Source organism: Podarcis melisellensis (genome assembly GCF_964234715.1).
Source record: "Podarcis melisellensis genome assembly, chromosome: 5".
Classification (NCBI taxonomy): domain Eukaryota; kingdom Metazoa; phylum Chordata; class Lepidosauria; order Squamata; family Lacertidae; genus Podarcis; species Podarcis melisellensis.
In genome coordinates this window covers 15,665,071-15,688,143 of record NC_138537.1, presented here as the reverse complement: position 1 = coordinate 15,688,143, position 23,073 = coordinate 15,665,071, and the positions used below count along the sequence as shown (strand labels likewise).

At 40.0% G+C, this 23,073-nt stretch overlaps 1 protein-coding gene across 1 annotated transcript in view; it reads left to right on the top strand.

Moving 5' to 3' along the window:
* Positions 1-2,281: 2,281 nt before the first annotated feature.
* The window catches only part of PRKCI (protein kinase C iota), a 31,763-nt gene continuing 10,971 nt past the window's right edge, over positions 2,282-23,073 (top strand). Inside the window, exons 1-10 of the mRNA XM_081911049.1 lie at positions 2,282-2,448; positions 11,736-11,857; positions 14,886-14,975; positions 15,789-15,839; positions 16,605-16,690; positions 18,429-18,569; positions 19,301-19,346; positions 20,389-20,447; positions 20,631-20,807; positions 21,505-21,602. Coding sequence (XP_081767175.1) covers positions 2,297-2,448; positions 11,736-11,857; positions 14,886-14,975; positions 15,789-15,839; positions 16,605-16,690; positions 18,429-18,569; positions 19,301-19,346; positions 20,389-20,447; positions 20,631-20,807; positions 21,505-21,602 — 1,022 coding nt within the window. The 5' untranslated portion in view covers positions 2,282-2,296. The remainder of the gene's footprint in view (positions 2,449-11,735; positions 11,858-14,885; positions 14,976-15,788; positions 15,840-16,604; positions 16,691-18,428; positions 18,570-19,300; positions 19,347-20,388; positions 20,448-20,630; positions 20,808-21,504; positions 21,603-23,073) is intronic.

The window sequence follows — 23,073 nt, the reverse complement described above, 5'->3', positions numbered from 1 at the left end:
TATGAGGTTGTGGACTGAGGAGGAGAAGAGGAGGAGGAGTTTGGATTTTATATCCTGCTTTATCACTACCCGAAGGAGTCTCAAAGCGGCTAACATTCTCCTTTCCCTTCCTCCCCCACAACAAACACTCTGTGAGGTGAGTGGGGCTGAGAGACTCCAGAGAAGTGTGACTGGCCCAAGGTCACCCAGCAGCTGCATGTGGAGGAGCGGAGATGCCAACCTGTTTCCCCAGATTACAAGTCTACCGCTCTTAACCACTACACCACACTGGTTTTTGCTCCCCCCCTTTAGACAGGGCTGCAATCCTGTACATACTTGCCTCCTGTGAAAGTCTCACTAAATAGGATTTGCTTCTGAGTAGACATAAGAGAGTAGTGCATAAGAGAACACATAATAGTAAAACTCGCAGCAGGCTAATGAAACAAACTGTGTGCCCTTGTACCCCTGCTTGTGAGTTTCCCTTGCGGCATCTGGCTGCCTAGTGTGGTTCATATATATATATTCTAAGCACTAATTGAAATATTTTCATAATAGTCAAATTGTAATTATGCACACGTTTAGTTGGGCTAACTGAAAAGTCTATAAGGCAGCAGATGCTTTTAATTTATTCAGTATGATCACTGCTAGCTGCAAAAGCAGCTGAGGTATTAAAAAAAGGGTTGTCAATGATCTCAAATGTGCTACCTGTTCATGCAAAAGTCCTCAAGCTAAGGTAGGCTGAGCAGGTGTGAGAAGCCTTTGGGCTTTCAGATGTTGATGAACTACAACTCCCATCATCCCTGGCCATTGGCTGTTGGAGCTGATGGGAATTGCCTTTCAGTAACATCTGGAGGACCAAAGGTTGTCTACACCCAACTTGCAGCAATGTAACATAAGATCCTTTTTGTGTGATTATCAAGTGCAATTCACTTCATGTTTTCTATTTTTTTAATTTGTATTTGTTTATTAAATTTGTATACCACCTTTCATCCAAAGATCACGTGGATGTCCACAATATAAAATGAAAACACAAAATTCATAAAATAAAAACCCATAACCCCCCTCCCACAAACACATTTAAAAGGCCATAGAATATTAATCAGTCAAAGGAGTAAATCCCTATGTTCAATGGGACTTACTACCAGGAAAATAGGAGTGCATTGTTAAATACTGTTTTGCTTCTTGTGATTTGAAGTGGGAATACAGTAATACGGGGCTCATTTGCTGGCATATTTTTTTTTCATCCAAAAAAGGGAAGTCCAAAGATTGAATGCTCAGAGCTTTCTACTGTAAACGAGCTCTAATAGTTCAGTTTCTCATTCATCCAAGGTGCACTGCTGACATTTCCAGTCCAGGTAAAGACAAATCCCTAATCCTCAAACAAGCCTAAACGCGTTTGTGCACATACTTGTAAATGTTTATAACCCTGTTTGGTGTCCTCATGCATCGCAGCGTCATAAATCTCCTCCAAGCCGTAAAATCGGCGCAAGTGTCAGAACGCGCAGGCACCACAAAACACCTGGCCCTTGTACAGCGCCGCCCGCCAGCTGCCTTTGGAAACTCCATTACCCAAAATTCTCCGCGGCGCAGGTACCCCTAGCACTCGGAAGTGTCCACCGGATGCTATGACCGGTACCAACCTATAACGAGGCTCTGCGGAAGTTTTGGTTTCATATGGCAAGTGTCGGAGTTGAGGTCCGACTCAGCAGCGTTTACCTGCCTTTTGCCCAATATTTAATGCCCTTGCGTGGTGGTACAACCCATTCGCTAGGCACGAAAGAAGCCGGGGTCGAGGCCAGGCCAGACAACGAGCCTGTCCCCAGTCTCTCAGCCTTTGAAAATGAATGGCATCCGTTTACGCACAGACCTATCCAGGGTGTCCCCTAGCGCGCAAGAGATGGCGTCGTCCCTCTCCCCCAACCCCCCCCATAAGTCTTGAGAAATAGTTTATCCCACAATTCCTTCGGGTCGCTTCCGCTCGGAGAGCTCGGCGCGTTCTAGGAGGAGGGTGGGAAGGATGGAGTAGGAACGGAACCTTCTCCCTCGCGCACGCGCGCTGAGGCGGCTCGAGCCGAGCGTACGTTGGAGCGGCGCGAGGGAGGGAGCGGCGGCTGGCTGGCTGACTGGGGGCGGGCGGGAAAGGGAAGAGTTGTGAGGCGGCGGCGGGTGCGCGCAGCTCCCTCCCTCCTCCTCCTCTCCTCTTCTTCTTTTTCTTCTCCTCCTCCCGCTCTTCCCCCTCATTTCTTCCTCTGCCTTCCGCAGCTCCGGGGTGGGGCTGGCAGAGCCGGCGGGCGGGGCCGGGCAAGGCGAGGGGGCGATGCCGACTCAGCGCGAGAGCGGCAGCAACAGCGGCGGCGGGAACAGCATGTCTCTCCCGGGCCTGGGAGGAGGCGGGGGCGGCTCCGGGGGTCTTGGTGGCCCCGGCGGGGACAGCGCCCACCAAGTCCGCGTCAAGGCTTTTTACAAGGGGTGAGTAATTGGCTTGGAGGAAAGCGGTTGGTGGGCGGGGGGGGGGGAAGAGGCCGACGAGACTATAGACTTGAGTAATATGTGGGGCGGTGGGGGGGGGGGGTTAGGGGGTTATACTGGGGTTGTGGGGAGGATGAGGCGAATGGAGTGACAGAGGCGCGCCGCCCTCCCTTACGAGAAATCATTCAGTCCCAAAGATCAGCTGTCGGTTCAGGAGGGAAGCAGCTCTTATTCCACACACACAGTTTAATTCGTGGGGTTTTATTCGCGCACGATGCAGGCGGAGCCCACTGGCTTCGGGGGAAGGAAAAGAAGAAAAGGTCGGACCTGACCTTCGCGAAGTTGCCAGTCATAGGTCCCCTCCTGTTCAGAAGCACCGTACAAGTTGCTTGGGGTGGAGGACACGGGGAAGGAGGGTTGTCTCCCTGCCCTGCTTGGTGACATATGGCCGAGTGCGGTTGGACATTGAATGCTTCTCCAAATTGGATGCTTGGTCCCCTCCGCAGCCTTGGATTTCCAGGTGTTGTCCAGGTGCAGCTCTCATTATCCAGAGCCAGTATGGCTAGTGATCGAGGACGAAAGGAGCTGTGATCCAGCAGCTTGGCTGGGGCGAGATACAAGGTGGGGGAGCAGAGTCCTTTTAGGGATAGGGAAGAAATGGGCTACACACATGGTAGGCAAATCTTTCACAAGGTGGAGGATTCAGGGATTAAAGATACATTGGAAGAGAGTCTGTAGGAATTGGAAATGGCCAGTGGCGTAAATTTCAAGTGTATCGAATGAGATGCAGGTTGCTGCCAATGTGAGGGGGTTTGCACACTTTTGACGTCTATCTGCTGGGTAGCTATGAGAGGTTGGGTGGCAGCACATTATCTAGGCATGGAAATTGTAGCTACAGTTATTATGGGATGGGCACTGTGGGTTTAATTACTGGGGGAAGAAGGTTGGGAAAAGGTAAGATTTATTGCGCCTAGCATGGGGAACAAATAATGATTCTACAGTAAGGTGATGTGTCTCATGTTCACTGCTCAGGATGCATCTGTGAGATACAAGAGAGTGCTGTATTGTTATGGGGGAGGGGAAACCATGAGTAGGAGGATTGCTCATAGGGTGAGAGAAGCATGCAGAGATCAGAATTCCAAAAATGAAGCACTGAAGCTGTGGGAGTGTAGAGCTTCATGAAAGTATTTAAGGAAGTGGATGGAATCTGTGCCATCTTTTGAAATAGAGGGCTAACTCAGAAAATAAGGGGCCATTAGCAAATTTAGGAATACGGATTGAAGCTAGACTGTATAAGCTGAATTACCAGTAGTATGCATGGTGCAGTAAATTGTGGTTCTCTGTTTATGCTTCATACCAGCTGAATGTGGAATGTTTGGATTTCTCTTGGTAGATGTGGCAGTTCATTATACAGTCTCTTCCTTCCCCCAATTTTTGTTGTCTTTTTCTGTGTAGTCAGTTCTCTGCAGTAAAATATATTGCAGGTGATGCATGTCTTGGAAATCCATAGGCATTTTGGTTTTTAAAGAAAAAAAATCTGTCCTGTTCTTCACCCCATAGTTGCAGTGCAGATTACATCATTTCCAGGGCGTATAATAGCAGACCAGTTTCACAGTTCAACAAGAACACAATTAAAATTCAACAATACAAAAGGCATATAAAACTAAAGGCATATTTTAAAGCTGGATAAGCTTCAATAGGTTAGTTCTTTTGCTAGAGAATACTGATCAAAATTAATATAGATCTGAATAGGAGCTGGTTCTTGAAACTGAATTTTTGAGATTTTCTTTGCTAGAGTTCTGTTAGTGTATCTTGCAATGCCAATAGTAGAGATACTGGTTCAGTAAAATAATGTAAGTAGCAGTGTATAAGAAAGACCACAGAATTGAGTTGTTGGACAAAGATTTAGTTCTGTGGGTGGTGTGTAACTACAGAGTACTTGGAGAACATGATTGCAGCATGCATGAAGCTACAGAAGCATTCCTCCCTGGTTTGGTTTGTTTCCCTCTCCCTAGAACTAAAGTTGGAAAGGGAGGAATTTGCTTCTTTTGAATACGGTCAATTTTTGTATACTTATAATAACACTGAGTATTTAAGAACATTTTGGTTAGGTAGAAAGGATTCTAGTATTGATTTCACTTTCAATTTTTAGCCATTGTTCTCACAGCTGTGTAACAAAGGTGTTCATACCCCAGAGTTTGGGGATCTGTGGTTGATTAAAGAGAAGTTGCTATCCCACTTTAGGATCATAGAATTGTGGAGTTGGAAGAGATCCCAAGGGTCATCTATTCCAACTCCCTGCAATGCAGGAATCTTTGAGAATTGAGATAATTCTTGAATGTTTGACTTAATACTTAGAAGTATCAGTTATTGTGACACAAGGAGTTAAGATGATTTGCTGGCTAGATCTCACATGATGAGATTGTTTTTAAGAGGATTTTACTCTTGTCAGGGTTTTCAGAAGCTGTTCAAGTAGACCAGCTTTACCCAACCTGATGCCTTCTAAGATGATGTTGGACTATCATCCCTGACAGTTGGCCAGCAACATCTAAAGGACTAGGTGAAGACTGAAACAGACCCTTCCAATTATGAACCCTTTGTATTACTCCTACTTTCATATTATAGGGCCAGCTATACTTTATCTTACTAGGTAAGCAGTCCAAAACTGTCTGTGGTCACATGCAAGTTCTGCAGTAAAGCACCCTCTGTTTCTGATTTACAGATTATGATGATTAGAGGGATCTTTTTCTGAGCACAGTACCGGTATATGTTTGGGCTGATGGGTTTCAGTAAATTCACTTTCATTGTGTTCATCAAATCCATTTACTAATTGCTATTGGTAAAGCCCATGTGACGTTCATATTCTGCAAAACCAAAGTACACAAATGTATAGTGTAAGGCTCCGAGATCTTTTGATTATTTTTTAATATGCCACTCTCTATGTTTTTTTCATTTTTCTAGAAGTGGCATGGGTAGAATATAAATGTACTTAAATAAAACATCTGGGCTAGTGAGTTCTATTAACTAATTATGTAGACTGATGAAATACTATTTCTTCATCTTAAATATGCCAATACAATTTCAGTACCTGCCCTAAATTGTGTTTTTTTAGTGAATGATTTCCCCCTTTTTGCTGTCCTTGTGTTCATGGGCATCGTTTTACTCCAATACCTGCCCTGTATTAAATGCATTTAGTATTAATTGATTAAATTGGCAAATGAATAAACTAGTTCTGGAGAGCATCAATTATTTGTTTTTGTTGTACATCATCATCATCATTATAATATTTATTTATATCCCACATTTTTTTCCTGACAGGGACTCAAAACAGCTTATAGCAGGTATAGTATTAGAAAGGGCATTTCTCATTGTGAGAGTCCAGTAATGTGTATTCTATGATGACACTTGCCAATCTGGTTTTTTAAAAAAATACTTGTGTTTAGAATAAACAATAACAGCCCTGCTTTACAAGTGGGGACACCCTTTTAATTTAAAAAAGCAACTAGATACTGTGGACCACAAAACTATGTTTTGCCTGTTCACAGTTTTGAAGAAAAATGTATGCGTCATGGAACACACTCATGTCTGCTTTCAGCTGCTGTTTTGAGAAAAATAATCACATTTTTTCAGACAGTGGTAACTGGATGAAGTTTTATTCCGTGAACATCTCCTGGCAGCATCAGGTTTCATCGCACAGCTGGTTCTGTGTATCCTGATACAGGTTCCTGGTCAACTAGGTTTAGTCGTTAAATAGGCTTTCTCTAAGATTTATTTTTTTAATATGCTTCTATTCCCTACACTTGGATATTTTGGATAACTATTAAAATCCTGCTGCTTAGTAGGTCTGTGGAATTCAAATAAAGATAAAGCTCAGAGCTCTCAACAGTGTGATCATTTTTGTTCTGCATTATTAACCTAAGGCTAAGCAGTAAGTCCATGTCCAGTGATTATATATTGCAAAACATGGGACGAATGGAGGCAGGTTTAGCTAATTATTGGAGGATGACCACTTTGTTTTTCTGCCACTCCTTGTTGTCTTCCAGTTGTGCTGTTTTCTTTAGGGCTAGGGTCTCGAAGGAAATATTGACAGTAATGGCCATTCTACTGCTTAATTTGCGTGTGGTTTGCTAGCTTTCTGCTTTAAAGGACTAGTATTTTTGTGTTTTTATCCTGTAAGCTGCCCTGCGATCCTCAGATGAAGGGCAGTATATAATTTAAATAAATAAATAAATAAAATAGATATTTAAGAGTCAGACCTGCGTACTCAACTGAACAAGACTGTGTCCAGTTGTGTGTGTTACAGTGGTGCCTCACAAGACGAAATTAATTCGTTCCGCGAGTCTTTTTGTCTTGCGATGTTTTTCGTCTTGCGAAGCACGGTCCGTCGCAACTGCGCCTCTTCAAGCGGCTTTAGGAAAAAAGCGAACAAACTCGCAAGACGTTTTCGTCTTGTGAAGCAAGCCCATAGGGAAATTCGTCTTGCGAAGCGACGCAAAAACCGAAAAACCCTTTCGTCTTGCGCGTTTTTCGTTTTGCGAGGCATTCGTCTTGCGGGGCACCACTGTATTCTGATCAGCTGGCCATTGATGTGGCTCAGCTTCATTGTCTTACATCTCTGGATGTTGATAATGAGGAACAAGTGGTATAAAACTATAACAAGGTGGTTCTTAACTCTAGCATAGATAAATAAAGTAGACAGAAACTATACTTCTACTTCTACTTGTTGTTTTTTTAATGGAGATCACTACCATTTATGGTGGGAATGGTCTAGTATTGGGAGAAAATTAAATTCATGGTTAATATAAAATTCTGTTAGGAAATTATGTTTGATCCAATGCTATATGGAGGGGCCAGTTCCTTGAGTGTGCAAATAAGTGGTGTCTTAAAATTTTACTGCAGCTATTTTTTGTGGTGCTAGTTTATTAAGATAGGGGATTTGGGCATTATAGACAAATTAACACATTTTGTAATGAAATAAAGAAGACAGAAGTAGAGCTACTTCAAAGTTAATTGGAATCTTTATTTGAGTACTGTAAAAATGATAAAATTTATTGAAATGAAAGACAATACTCAACATTTTGTTTTTAAGGGAAGAAGTTTCTTGTGGTAAAATAAAAATGTTCTTATGTTTTCTAATTGCATATAAGTTATTCATTCATTCATTTCATTTATGAATCACTTTCCATTTATGAAAGGCTTTCAAATACAATACAGATACAGGCTGGGATTAAAAATTAATTATGTTATGGAAGTTGTTTAGATTTTATTTAGGAAAATTAACTAGTTAAAAGAAGGTTAATGTGCATTCCTTCTTCTGTCTCTGAACATACAGTTTATGGTAACTGAAGTAAATATTTGTGGAATGTGCTCCTGTCTCTAGCTTCCTTGAGAATTTAGGTTGCAAGGCAGTGTGTATGGGTTTTACCCAATGACTGACTTAGCTCTATTATGAGTAGAACTAATGTTGGATATATTCCTGTATAAATATTTTAAATAAAAAGTCTAGTGACCTCTTAAATTTATAGTACTGCTTTTGTTGATGATAAAAATTAGCTTTATTAGAACTTTACTGAATTAACCTTTCAGCTTTAAGACCAAGCTTGTCGCTGTCCTTGTAATCATAGTTTAAGTAGGAATCTGTTTTTAGGGCTCTCACTAAGGTAACTATAAACCTCTGTATTCACAGTAGGCTTTCCCAGATAGCTTTCTTAGAACTGTATGCCTTATCTGGCAGACAAGATAGAGGAAAGCACTTCTTGACCACATCACACAATCACTACAGAACTTCAGTGTTTTAATAATACTACTTCGAGAATTAGAGAACTAAGAACACTTGCATTTGCCTCATTCGTAACAAAAGGGGCTTGAAAGAAATATTTTTAAAGTTTTTATTTCTAGTTAACCATAGAGTCAAAACATTTTCTTCTAAAACAAGTGGAAGGTTAAGTAAGCAAACATGTCAAGTCAAGAAGAGCAAACAAAAAAAGGCAAAGGCTTTCTAAGGAGGGACTCTTATTGTGAAAATGCTCTCACCATTGCTCACTAAGCTCAGCCTGCAATTTTAACCCTACTTACACCTGGGGATAAAGTCCTTTGATTTCAATAGGACTTCTAGTAGATATGGTTAGAGCTACACTTTTAATATAATATGCCAGACAAGACCTTCTTCCTAATATAGAGGAATACTTACAGGTGGTGTTCACTGTAAAATTATTTATTTCTATTTGAAAAATGGCAGAATTGGATAATAGCTCAGTTGGTAGAGCATGACAATCTTAATCTCAGGATCCTGGGTTCAAGCAATACATTGTGCAAAACCTTCCTGCTTGGAAGAGATGACCCTAATGACCCCAACTCTACAATTCTGTGATTCTATGATTTTATCTTCACCCGAAATTCTTAACTGGAAGGAAATTTAGAAACTCTGCACACTGAATATAACAGCCTAAGATTTCTAGTCTGAAACACATATATTTGGTGCTTTACAATTGTGTTGGTCTCTAGAGTGAGATCAGTTTAAACTTTGTTTAAAAACTGTTTAGACATCTGTTTTGTGTGTTGGATATTTAATGCTGTTGATCTTAAAATGTCAGGCAAGAGTAGCATAATGTCATTTGCAAATTGAAAACTTAAGATGTTTTGTAACTGAGGTCACTAATACATGGGAAATTTTCCTTCAGATATTCTGTTAACTTCCACCTGGGACTATAAATGCAGTCTATGGCAGATTAGTACATCTGGAGCTAAAATGAGTCACATAGGGTGTTGGTTCATGATCTTTGCATAAATAGGTTAACAAACTGGAATTACGTTTTGTGGAATTAATTACAACAAAAGATGCCATCTTTCCCCCAGAGATGGTTGGCCTATAATGATCAGGATTAAACCTTAAGTCTTACAATATTAAATACTTTGGATGATAACTAGTGTTAGTCATAATCTGTGTACAAATATTGAGCTCAATGCACTTAAATACAGAAGTCCATGGATTTCACTGGGTTCAGAGTCTGGCTATCACCAATTATGCTTACAACATGCTTGTCAAATATATGTTGTACAGCTCTCCTCAGACTTTAGCAGATAATGTGTGCTTTGCAAGATGCTACATGCATTCAATTCTGACATGCTGTTTATTTGTACATTGTTGCTACACAAGAATGCTCCTTTCTAATCTACTATTATGGCCAACTGCATTAGCTATTTTAGCACATCATAATAGCCCAGTTCGTATGTCACATTAAACCAGCATGCTTGTGTATGCTGCTCAAAATTTCTCACTCTGCTTCTCTTCTGCATTTGCTGCTGCTGCTGCACCACTGAGAAACAAGCCAGAGTCCCACTTGTTGTGACATCTGAAACCAGGCTCATGGCTTGTTAGGGGGAAAACATCAAGCCTGCATTCAGACACCTCAACAAGCCAGATCTGGTTTGTTTCTTGGCTCAGTAGGAGTGTTTACCATCATGCTTCTAATTCACGTGGAACCATAGTCTTTTGACTGTGGTTTCTTGAACTGTGGTGACCTGTGTGTTATGTATATGGCTTGGTTTCAGTCTGTGGAGAGAAAGCAATGGCAAATAACTCATGCCTATTAAACTGGGCTAAAGCTGATACTGTTATTCTAGCTGAATGCGATTATAAATTGTTGCTAATTATTACTGTGGAATAGTCAAATTAATAAACAAGTTCACCAGGTGATTGACTTTCACTCAATGGGGCCTTCTGCTGCCACCGCACCACAGGAGCACAATTTTTGTTCTTATCCTGAAGCAAAGTTATTAACCTGAAGCACTATTTCTGGGTTAGCGGAGTCTGCAACCTGAAGCGTATGTAACCTGAAGCGTATGTAACCCAAGGTACCACTGTATTTTAATGCAACACAAACCTATCATGGTGTATAGCCAGACTTGGCTCAGAGATAACAGACCATGGTTTGATACATGAGTAAGTTAGCATAAATTGACAGCTTAACCTAAGTCTCAAGGTTGTTGTGAAGACAAAATGAAGAGGGAGCTCACTGAAGGAAAGGTGAGAGATAATTGTAATAATAAATAATAAGATTTTAAAGCCCCTTTTTAAAAGTTAAAAACTATTTGCAATAAGAGATATGTTTAGAAGGAAATATAGAGGCTACCAGATTTTGTAAAGTTTGTTCTGATTAGTAAACCCCAACCAGTTCAATAGAACTTAGTTAGAAACTAAGCTCTGTTCAATTTATGCCATAGCTATCCTACTGCCAAATCTGCTGAATTATTCCAAATCCTAGCAAGACCAACAGTCTTACACACCCAGCAAGACTGCTAGTGTTTTCGCCACAGTTCATTGTCCCTCTTTTAGCAGCACACTGCCAACACACACAAAAAACTTCCAAGGACATATTTTGCAATATTATTCACATTTGTTACAAGTGTTTTATAATGTGATTCTTGCAAGCCATCAGAAAGCCATATCTTTCAGAGCCCAGAACAGAAGAGATAGAATCCATCCCATGTTTAAAGTTGACTTTAAAATGTCACTGTATGGGATATTCTTGCCAATTGGTCATTTACATGTATATTTAATATAACACTGTGGTCACATCTCCCAATTGGTTCAACAACACTTAACATCTCTCACTGAGTTCAACATTTGCATTTCTCAACAATGGTTGGAACACATATGAATCCAGTCTGTGTGAGGGTAGTTGAAGTCACCCATTGCTACAAAATTTGCCTTTTTGGATGCTTCTGTGATTACAATCTGCATCTCAAGTATGAACTGTGTAGCCATGAATTTGTTTCATCAGACTTGAAAATGTAGGGTACTTAGAGCATGAGAAAAATATAGCATGTATAATTTGTATGGGTCTCTTACGAACTGTTGCTAAGTATCCACATTTTATGGGAAATACTTTTCTATAGTCTCATTAAATACCAAGTATTACTTTCTAAAACCTGAATGATGCCATGAATCAAATTAGTTAAGGGAAAATGATAGTCTGGTTAGGCTGCTAACTATTTCTGTGGTACAAGCAGTGTTGTAGAAATCACGAACACCTTAACAGTTGAGGTTGGTATATAAAACAGAAGTTCTTTTTCAGACATGTGCTGGTGTGTTGCTTAGAAACTGAACTTTTGTATCAGGCCTGGCTTAGATAGCAGGATAGACATTAAGAATAATGCATTCAAGACTCAAACACACAGGTAAACGAATGCATGTGCATTGACAGATAGAAGCAAATAGAGTTGATGCAATATAAATAGGTCCTTAGTTCTGAAATTAATAGACTATTTGTTTGGACTCTTTCCAGTGACATTATGATAACCTACTTTGAACCTTCCATCTCCTTTGAGGGATTGTGTAACGAAGTTCGAGACATGTGCGCCTTTGATAATGAACAGCTTTTTACCATGAAGTGGATCGATGAAGAAGGTAAGATGATACAAAGCAGAACTACTTCATAAAATACTAGTATCTTCTACTCAGTGCTTTTTTCTCGGGGGGACGCAGGGGTACACTTACCCCTAAACATTTTGTGAATCTAAGTTTGGCCTCATTAAGGGGCAGTATTTCAATATGAGTTGGAAAATGAGAGTACCCCTAAACATTTTTCAAGAAAAAAATCACTGCTTCTACCTAATATCCCAGCTTTACTTCCCAGGACCAAAGTAGAAAGCATTTCATTTCATCTGCAGCCTCTATTTGCCAGCAAAGAAAGAAAGAAAGAAAGAAAGAAAGAAAGAAAGAAAGAAAGACCATAGCAGTCTATTTGAACTCTTTCATGTGTCAGATGTAGGCATGTCAGTTTTCAGAGCATTCCAACTATAAACATGGAGAAGGAGAACTCGAGACATCTTAGTACTGTATAAAGTGAGAAGTTTTAAGATTCTCTGTTCTTTAGGGCAGTAAATTTGATATGCTAATCTAGTTCATTGTCACCAAATTATATGTAATATGAACCAAGAAAGATCATATTCCTTTCCTAAGCTTTGGTATTGATTTTTGCTGTTTCTGTCATGTGTCTTGATTGTGTCTTATGTAAATGCATTTTCAAGAAATGCCTTCCTTAGTTATAGGTCACTTATTCTTCCAAAATAGCAAACTTTTTAACTATTGCCTGCAGAGGAAAAAAGCTTTCCTGTGTGCTGGTTAGTAAGTTATAATAAAATCATTAGCTCAAGCTGCCGCAGAAATGTACCACAGTTAAGTTTTGAGGGGGAGTATAGAGAAAGAGTGTGCCAGGGAAAACACATGCAAATAAAATTACAGGATTGGAAAGCTGCAAAACAAGTTCCTTATTTTCCCAAATGACTTGCAATGTAAACTTCCTGGTATTTAATCTCAGTTCAGAGTTCCTAGTTCAGTAGAGAAATTATGTGAATTGAAAGTATACTATCGTTGAGTTTCTTTATTTGCATTGGTGAAAGTGACCTAGACACCAGACTGGATTGCAGCCATTGCTTCCATATTTTCCCACTTCTTTGCACTCATGAGAGCTAGAGTCTTAAGCTTTGTAACAAAACTAAGATTGTAGGGTTGAACAATAAACACACCCATGAGTCCGCATACCTGATGTGTTACACTTAATGTAATGGTTTTGTAGGTTGTGAGTCATTGATGATGTGTTCATACTGGAGTGTAAGAGCACAATGTCATCTTCATTTGACTGTTCTTCCTGTTTCCGTCATTCTGAAAGTAAGGATTTTGTTGAGATGGTGAGGTGGAGCAGGCAACTTTTTAACCTTGGCACACCTAGAATCATTGTTATACAAAGTAAACATTAATTCTGGTAAGCACTAAATATCCTCAGGCATACCTAAGAACACCTGCCCACATTTCTTTTCCTTTTTGTTCTTTGTTTTGCTAAACTTGTACCACAATTGTTTCTTTGCTTGGCTGAAGAAAAACAGGTTTGTTCTTAGTATCCCTGAATGAAAACTCTCTTCTTTAATTGCTACAATTCATTTCTGTGCAATATTCAGTGTCTGTCTTAGATGGCCTTGTTTAATCAGTTTTGAGCACAGTACAAAGGAAGAGATGTCCTTTAGCTTTGGGTGCCAGTTGTATCTCAAATGACTTAGGATGAATTCCCAAATATACAAATGGTATGTAGGATGGCGAAAAAGATATTTTTTACAGAAATTGTGAAGTTTGGTAAAAGAGAGCCATTACATCTCAAGAGAACCATCTCACATAGTATTATGTATCTGTAAATCTGAGTTTGCTGATATTTTCAACAAGAAGTTGTTCTCAATCACAACTCTTCAGCATGCATAAAAGTAAAGGGACCCCTGATCATTAGGTCCAGTTGTGACCGACTCTGGGGTTGTGGCGCTCATCTCGCTCTATTGGTCGAGGGAGCCGGCATACGGCTTCCAGGTCATGTGGCCAGCATGACTAAGCTGCTTCTGGCAAACCAGAGCAGCGCACGGAAACACCATTTACCTTCCCGCCGGAGCAGTACCTATTTATCTACTTGCACTTTGAAGTGCTTTCGAACTGCTAGGTTGGCAGGAGCAGGGACCGAGCAACAGGAGCCCACCCCATCACGGGGATTCAAACCGCTGACCTTCTGATCGGCAAGCCCTAGGCTCTGTGGTTTAGACCAAAGCGACACCCGCGTACCTTCAGCATGCATACATGTCTGCAAACGTGTTTGTTACAGTCATTAAATGTTTGCATGTAAAAATCTTAATGTGTGAAATGGCTCTGAAAAAAAGCTAGTTATTCTTTGTGTAGCTGTGAGAATAACTTTAGCCAGCCTTGAACACAAAGAAAGCCCTACTGGATCAGGCCCATGGCCCATCTAGTCTAGCATCCTGTTTTTTCTGGTGGCCAGCCAGATGCCCATGGGAAGTCTATAGGCAGGGCATAAGCACATATGTTTTCTCCTCTTCTTGTTCCTCAAGCGGCATGCTGCCTCTGAGATTGGAGGTAGTATACAGCCATCATAACGAGTAACCATTGGAAGCCCATATCCTCCATGAATGTAAGCCTTGCAAAGTTTGTTTATGGCTTCTTTTATTGGCATATAAAATAGATTAAATCCGCACCTATAAATCTCAAAGGATGGGAGTGGGGAGGAGGAAAGTGTTTCTCGAGAACTATATTCTTTTTAAAAGACTCACTCTATCATAGAAAATATTGTCAATCTGATATGCTAATGCAACTACAAGAAACATACTTTTAGAGGAAAATTGGCACATATTTAGTTTATCCAGTAAATGTGGGGGTGTAATGACAGATTTTGTTTGCTAGGCTTAAGTCAAAATATTTTAAAAATAAACAATTCATAATTTTCCTTCTTTAGATTGGAAAGCAATTAGGTAGTCTCTCTGAAACATGAGCTGACATAATCAAGAACTCTAAAGAGAATATTACCCTTGGTTGTAGGAATATGTTAAGGAGCAGCTTGACTCAAGTTGAGTTGTATTCATTGAATGAATTCATTTCTTTCTAGGGGATCCATGTACTGTTTCTTCTCAGCTGGAATTGGAAGAAGCTTTTCGGTTGTATGAACTAAACAAAGATTCAGAACTCCTAATACATGGTAACATGGTATAATACTGTTTGTGTGTGTGTGTGTGTGTGTGTGTGTGTGTGTGTGCTTGCATGCATGAAAGAAGGAGGGACAGAGAGGAAGGAAGGAAGGAACATATTCTTCAGCCTGCATGAATGACCTCTATTTTAATATTTAAATGTTCATCAGCTTTGTTTTTTAAAAAACACTTAACTTGTGTGCAAAGACTGAAGGAGCAAGTTACCCTTGTTTAGGGATATTTGTTGTACATACCATATTTGTCCACCTGCCTTCTTACCATGCAAAAGGTTTTCCGGGGAGGGAATAAACAAAAATATTTTTAACTATACTAGACATCACTTTGGCACATCCACTCCTGATTTGAGGAGTGGAGAACACACAGGCTTTCCTCATTAGTTTTTTGTTTAGTGCTAATAAAGTTAGTGCTAGTAAAGTTCTGTTGTACTTGAAACAACTATCGTTACAGATTTTACACTTCTTGCTAGTAGGAAGTTGAGTGGGAGAAATATAAATGCCATGGATAACGTTTTTATTTTTATATGAATGCTAATTACCGTTCTGATGCACTTATGTGATCCATTTTTAATTGAAATGAGTTCTTTAGAAACACATTTGGAGATGGCTTTTGAAATGTGACTTCGTATATGTGGCCTGCATATGCCCTAGATGTCACTGGATGCTCAATTCTCTCCTTTGTAACTTAGGGCCACTGCTCATGCAACCAAGCAGTTTGGCACTGTTTTCTGATGCATATTTTATTTTTTCACATATCATTAAAATAATAGCTAATGTAGTATTACTGATTTTCCCCCCCTCCCCCAGTGTTTCCTTGTGTACCAGAAAGGCCTGGAATGCCCTGTCCAGGGGAAGATAGTAAGTATAATTATTTGAAATATGAAGTGTTATCATATTTTTAAAATCTGGATCCTTGTTGTGTTTTTGTTTTTGGAGTGAGTTGTTTGTTTACACTTATTAAATATAAATATACCACTCTTCATCCAAAGATCTCACAGCATAAAAATCAAAATGAGAACAGAAAATAGATAATAAAACAAAAACAAATAACCTCATTCTACAAACACATTTAAAAGCCATAGAATGTTAATGAGACAAAGGACTGGTTATTAAGAACTGTTTTCACCTGCCATCTAAAAATATGTAATGAAGGTGTCAGACGAGCCTCCCTGAATTTTACCTAAATTAAAAATATACATAACTTTCAATTTTATGACTGACTGGGGAGTACAGTGTGGTGGTTAATCAAATAAACTGTGACCCAAGAAACTCCAGTTTAAATCTCACTTTACCTGTGGTGTTACTGATGGTGATAGGCAAGCTGGTAACTATCATACAATTATGCTTACACCCAGGATCCATAACATGGGGATAAAAACGCTAGCCAACCTTCAAGGCCAGTTTTAAGGCTTACTGAGATTATGTGATACACAAGAGTAAAAACCTTTATAAATACAGTAATTTATAAATTTATAAATAAGTAATTGTTAAATATTTGGGTAATCTATTTACATATGCTTGACTTGCATAATTCTTGAAACTGGGCTCAGTTTGATAGCTAGGGACAAAGCAAGCAGCCTTTTCTGGAGTTTTTGTGTGATTGTTTCTAATTTCTCCCCCTAGAGTCTATTTATCGTCGAGGTGCACGGCGATGGCGAAAGCTCTATTGTGCAAATGGTCACACTTTCCAAGCCAAGCGATTCAACAGGGTAGGTTTTAATAGACTTTGCTGAGACTGCTCTTTCTTTTGTAGTTAACCTCTCTTAATAAGTATCACCTTTTCGAAATGGACTTTGTCCTCCTGAGATATTAAATGCCTTTTTATATAAGTACTGATAATTAGGAAATAGACCTTAAAAGATCAAATTTACTTTGTCAGCTGCAAGTCCAATCAGAGTTTATTTAGTTTTCCATATAATAAAACTTCATCTGTAGGACTGTTTATTTCTGAGCACCCTGTGGTTTTCAACTAAATGTGCTGCTTTAAAAATGTGCTAAGTCCTTTAAATGGGAGAAAGCTTTGCTCTTGAGTGTTTATGCTGGGATTTCAAAGCATTGTATTTAAAGCCCAACTTCTACAGAATATTGGGCACCCTTATTTGTTAGTACAGTGTACCCTACAGATGAGTCCGGCGATCATGGATAATGAAGGATCCTGACAACCAAGGAACGTTTATATAGTGCTTTATAACATACAAAGTGCTTCACACATAGTAACCACCACATTGAGACAAGCGTATTTCTGTTTAATAACCCAGGAGATGAGCCACCATTTCCCTGATGCATGCAGCCCCTTTGACTTGTCCCTTCACAACATAAGCAGTCAGTCATGGAAGCCTCTAAATAATATTTTCCTATTCTAACTGAAGCAGGAAACTGTGATTGCAAAAAGAAGCCAGGGGTATTAAACCAACTTCATATCATATCAGGCACTCTTGGATGAAACTGATTATCTTGACCCATTTTAATCTGGCTTCAGACATGCTTATGGGACTGAATAAGCCTTTGTAGCTCTGCTAGATAACCTTCATCACTAGGTGAATAGAGGGAGTAAAACAGTTTTGTTCTTACTTGATATTTTTGTCAGTAGTTTTTGATAACCACTGGCAGTTGTATCCTTTTGAACCAACTCAGTGAGATGGGTATTGGAGGTGCTGTTTTACAGAGATTCAACAAAACTTAAAATTGGGTATTTTTTATGCTCAGAATTTGTTATATATATTATCATTTAATCAGATTGGTTATCTCGTCATTGCATTATAAAAATGTGTATATAGTCACAAAGCCAGAGAATAAATAGAGAGGGGGAGAAATATTTTTTTAAAAAACCAAATTAACAAAACTGAGCATTTTAAATGTATGTAGTGGGGAACATAATTTTACCCTGAGATAGCCAGAAACAACACAAAAAGAGCACTTGTGAGCTATTTACTTTAACCATAACTTCAGAGCAACAGGTTACCAGAATTTTCAGTGTGGTATTTTGTGAGTAGATACCCTATTGCATGGGACACAGGTGGCGCTGTGGGTTAAAGCCTCAGCGCCTAGGACTTGCTGATCGAAAGGTCGGCGGTTCGAATCCCTGCTGCGGGGTGCGCTCCCGCTGCTCGGTCCCAGCGCCTGCCAACCTAGCAGTTCGAAAGCACCTCCGGGTGCAAGTAGATAAATAGGGACCGCTTACCAGCGGGAAGGTAAACGGCGTTTCCGTGTGTGGCTCTGGCTCGCCAGAGCAGCGATGTCACGCTGGCCACGTGACCCGGAAGTGTCTTCGGACAGCGCTGGCCCCTGGCCTCTTAAGTGAGATGGGCGCACAACCCCAGAGTCTGTCAAGACTGGCCCGTACGGGCAGGGGTACCTTTACCTTTACCTTTACCCTATTGCATATGTCGTAGTTTGAGAATATCTAGATACTCTTAGTTAATGGTCATTTGCCTGTTTGTTTTTCAGAGAGCTCATTGTGCCATCTGCACTGATAGGATATGGGGACTGGGACGCCAGGGATATAAATGCATCAATTGTAAACTCCTCGTTCACAAAAAATGTCACAAACTGGTCAGCATAGAATGTGGCCGACACGCATTACCACAAGTAAGTGATATTGATACCTATAACCTTCTCCAATGTGCATATAAATACACAAGTATACATAATGGTTTTACTAAGACTGTGATGGGGACCAGGGGTGGGATTAGCCTAACATGCCCCATTAGTGTAAGCCCTGTGCTAAGACTTCCACATGCAATGGGGCTTCCCCCCATATCCCCAAAATAGGCTCTGGGGGTTGGAGAACCTCCAGACCAGTGTGCTGGGGGAGGTGAGGGGGGCGGTTTTGTTTGACAAGCTGATAAATTTGTACAGATGGAGAAACTGGAAGAGCACAAAAGCTGAATGCCACATTCGACTTTCACTTCTTTGATTCTGGTTTTGATATCTGACGTTGCCTCACTAAAATATAACACAGCTGGTTTGCTTTACTGTTCAGACCTTACTGTGAAGTGTGGGTAATTATTATTAAGTAACAACAACAATTATTTTGAATGAATTTTGAATTTGTGTTTCAAATAATGAAACACAAAAATTGTGAGGCCCTTAAATTTTGCACCAGACCTTGTGGCTTCTGATCAAAGATTTATATAGTCTGGTCTGTGCATTAATTATTTTGAAGAATGCCCTACTCTGTTTAGTGGGATTTACTCCGACGTACAAGGGCATAGGATTGAAATCTTAGATTTAGACTGCCAGTTTTGCAATTTGAGACAATGACATAGCTCCTTGTAGAAAACAGAAAAGTTGTAATCTTATTCTTTGACTTTTTGTAGGAGTCTATGGATCCTTCATCAGTGCATCTTGATAACATGGAACCAGGTAAGAACAGTGCTTTCTGTAATTATATTGAAAGGACCAAATGTGACCCCCCCAAAAAAATGAATTAGTGCTTCTTATTTGCATAATTGGACCATAAAGAAGGCTGATGGCCGAAGAATTGATGCTTTTGAATTATGGTGCTGGAGGAGACTCTTGGGAGTCCCATTGACTGCAAGAAGACCAAACGTATCCATTCTTAAGGAAATCAGCCCTGAGTGCTCACTGGAAGGACAGATCGTGAAGCTGAGGCTCCAATACTTTGGCCACCTCATGAGAAGAGAAGACTCCCTGGAAAAGACCCTGATGTTGGGAAAGATTGAGGGCACAAGAAGAAGGGGACGACAGAGGACGAGATGGTTGGACAGTGTTCTCAAAGCTACCAGCATGAGTTTGACCAAACTGCGGGAGGCAGTGGAAGACAGGAGTGCCTGGCGTGCTCTGGTCCATGGGGTCACGAAGAGTCGGACACGGCTAAACGACTAAACAACAACATTTGCATAATAATTTCTGGGTTTTATCCATCACCGTGCATGTTCCACTTATACAGCAGGACTTTTTTGGAACAGATTTTGAGGGTTCAAGGTAGAGGAAGTTCCATCATGCAGGCAAAAGTATGCTTCATGAGCAGAATGGTGGTGTTGAATACAATCTTCTATTTTTTAAATCTACTGTGAGCAAGAAGCAAAAATGTATATTCTTCACTGACTTTAAATGAATCATTTATTTGTGATCTCTATATAAAACCATCTTTAGAAGTGTGTTCTATTAACTGCAGGGAACGGGCACAGCCCTGCCTACCCATTTAATTTCATGTAATTTACTGTGTGGTTCCCTGCGGATGTACAGAAGATGACTTTGTAATATGGCCGTGTTTGGGATAATGCAGCAAAATTAATTTATTTGTAGGACGTTCTAGCAGACTTTGCTAGTTTACCATCTTAGAAGCATAAAAGCAAAGAGGAATTTCTAATCAGTTGCAGAAAGGAATTGCATTTGCCTGTACTGTAATTTTGATATTATATTTACATTTTTTTACTTTTAGTGATTCCTTATCATCCTTCAAGTCATGAAAGTTTGGACCATGTTGGTGAAGAAAAGGAGGTATTCTAATTTTACTAAGTTATCTGTGCATTTCTGGAATACTAAGAAACTTACCTGTAACTTCCAACACAACATATGCAGCTCAGCCTATTATTAATAGAATTTTTGAGGTCAGAAAAGCTCTCAAAGATCTGACAGTATTACCCAGGGCAATTCTATTTAAATGTTTCCATCTACCCATAGGCAACAAGTATTAGAGAAAGTGGTAAAGTATCTTCCAGTCTGGGTCTCCAAGATTTTGATCTACTTCGAGTTATAGGGAGAGGAAGTTATGCGAAAGTACTTCTGGTTCGGCTAAAGAAGACTGAGCGCATTTATGCAATGAAAGTTGTGAAAAAGGAACTAGTAAATGATGATGAGGTGAGTAGTATTTCTGTTAAATGAACTGTTCTTTAAATTCTGTTTTATATGAATGGTGGCATATTAGATGTCAGATAACTCCCCTGTAATTTGTGATCAAATTTGGTTGTATTCAGAGTGGCACTTCTGAGTTTGGTTCTTAACAAGTTAATCAGGTTTTCCTCTAATTAAAACTCTGTCAGCAGTTTAAAAGATATGGAAATGTTGGACCAAATCACCTTTCAGGAAGAGCCCTTACTGTTTATGTATAAAGACAATCTTTGGTTCTCAGGGTTAGTCTCTCTGCATTGTGACATGATAGTTTTCTTAAACTATTTCTCAGACTTTTAATAGACATCTGTATTGGCAAACCTCAAATAACTATTTGTGCTTAAAGACATTGATGGTATAAATGCATTTAAAGGAAGCTATCACCATAAGCAACTTAAAGACCATGGGGAGTTTAAGCCTGTTTTGAAATTGCATTGTTGTATAATTTTGGAAACAAAATTCAATTGCATCCTACGAATTGCTGAATATGGGAGCAGAATATTTGACTTTAGAAATGGGTATGACTTTTTTCAGGATAATTAAGAATCTTATTATCGTTGTCTGCCTACAAGAGCCAAGAAATCATATTTCTGCTTATCTGTTGCAAGTTAATTAATATTAGCCAAAAGTATTACAAAAACAACTGTTCTGTGTGTTTTTATAATAGGATATTGATTGGGTTCAGACAGAGAAACATGTCTTTGAGCAGGCTTCAAATCATCCTTTTCTTGTTGGCCTTCACTCTTGTTTCCAGACAGAAAGCAGGTAATTGTGTAATATGATTTTTGCAGGTTCTTTCACTTGATCCTTTTTATAATAAGCCATTATTTTCCCCCAACACTAAGATATAATTAGCAACATACAGCACTAACACTTATGCAGTTTCATCAAAAAAGACTTGAACGACAGGTTCCTTATGATCAGAGAAGATGGCTGTAAAGAAATCTTGAGCTGCAAAAATGATTTTCAAAAGAGAGTTGTTGAATAACGAAGCCATCCGTAGAATAAAGGATAGTAAAATGAAATGTAAAAACAGCATGCAGAAGAGCTGCTTTCTAATTGGGAGTAGGAGAACTATAGTTAATGAAGGTGGAAGGATGGGAACCACGTGTGCAGAGAGATCATAGTCTGTGTTAAAGTTTGAACACAGTACAGATAAGGAGAAAAGCCAGAATGTGCCAAAACATTTGTTTGCTTTTACATTGAGTGTTCAAAACCTAAGTAAAATGGATTACTATAATAAAGAAATTGCTTAAGCATAGGAAAATACTTTGAGGAGTGGTGAAGTGAATATAATACTGCAGTTCAGGCATCTCCAAACTCGGCCCTCCAACTGTTTTGGGATTACAGTTCCCATCATCCCTGACCACTGGTCCTATTAGCTAGGGATGATGGGAGTTGTAGTCCCAAAACAGTCGAGTTTGGGGATGCTTGCTTTAGTTGATCAAATGTCTTGAAAACAAAGCTGCATACAGGAGACACACATGATATGGTGTGATATATTTATTAAAGAAGTTGGTAGTGCAAGGTTGTAAAATAGGAAAAGAAGGAGGAAGGTGATAAACAAGCCTTGAATCATTTTCTCATAGTGGCCTAGGTGCTGCTGTGTCACATACTTCAATATACCATATTTTTCGCCCTATAGGACGCACTGTCCCATAAGGCGCACCTAGTTTTTTGGGGGGGAAATAAAGGGGAAAAAATATTTCTCCCCCCCAGGCGCGGGGCTGGGGCGGGGAAGGCCCGAGCTTCCCCCGACCCCAACCCCCAAACAGGCAGCTCTCTGCAAGCCGTGGGAGCCCAGCGCTGGCTCCCGCTGCTTGCGGAGAGGTCAGCAAAGCCTGGACGCGCTGAGGTCAGCGCACGCAGGCTTCGGCATGCAGACAACTCTCCGCAAGCAGTGGGAGCGCTCCCGCTGCTTGCAGAGAGGTCCGCGAAGCCTGGAGAGCGAGAGGGGTCGGTGCGCACCGACCCCTCTCGTTCTCCAGGCTTCATCAAAAGCCTGCATTTGCCCCATAGGACGCACACACATTTCCCCTTCATTTTTGGAGGGGAAAAAGTGCGTCCTATAGGGCGAAAAATACGGTACATGCCTGTTTACTTACCATGGTAAAACACTAGAGAATATATCCTCTGGTAAACCTTTTTGAGGAAGGGTAGAGTTTGACGAAAAGGGAGTACAAGGAAAATCAAAACACAAGTCCTGAAACATTCAGCGGAGCTGTACTCTCAACCA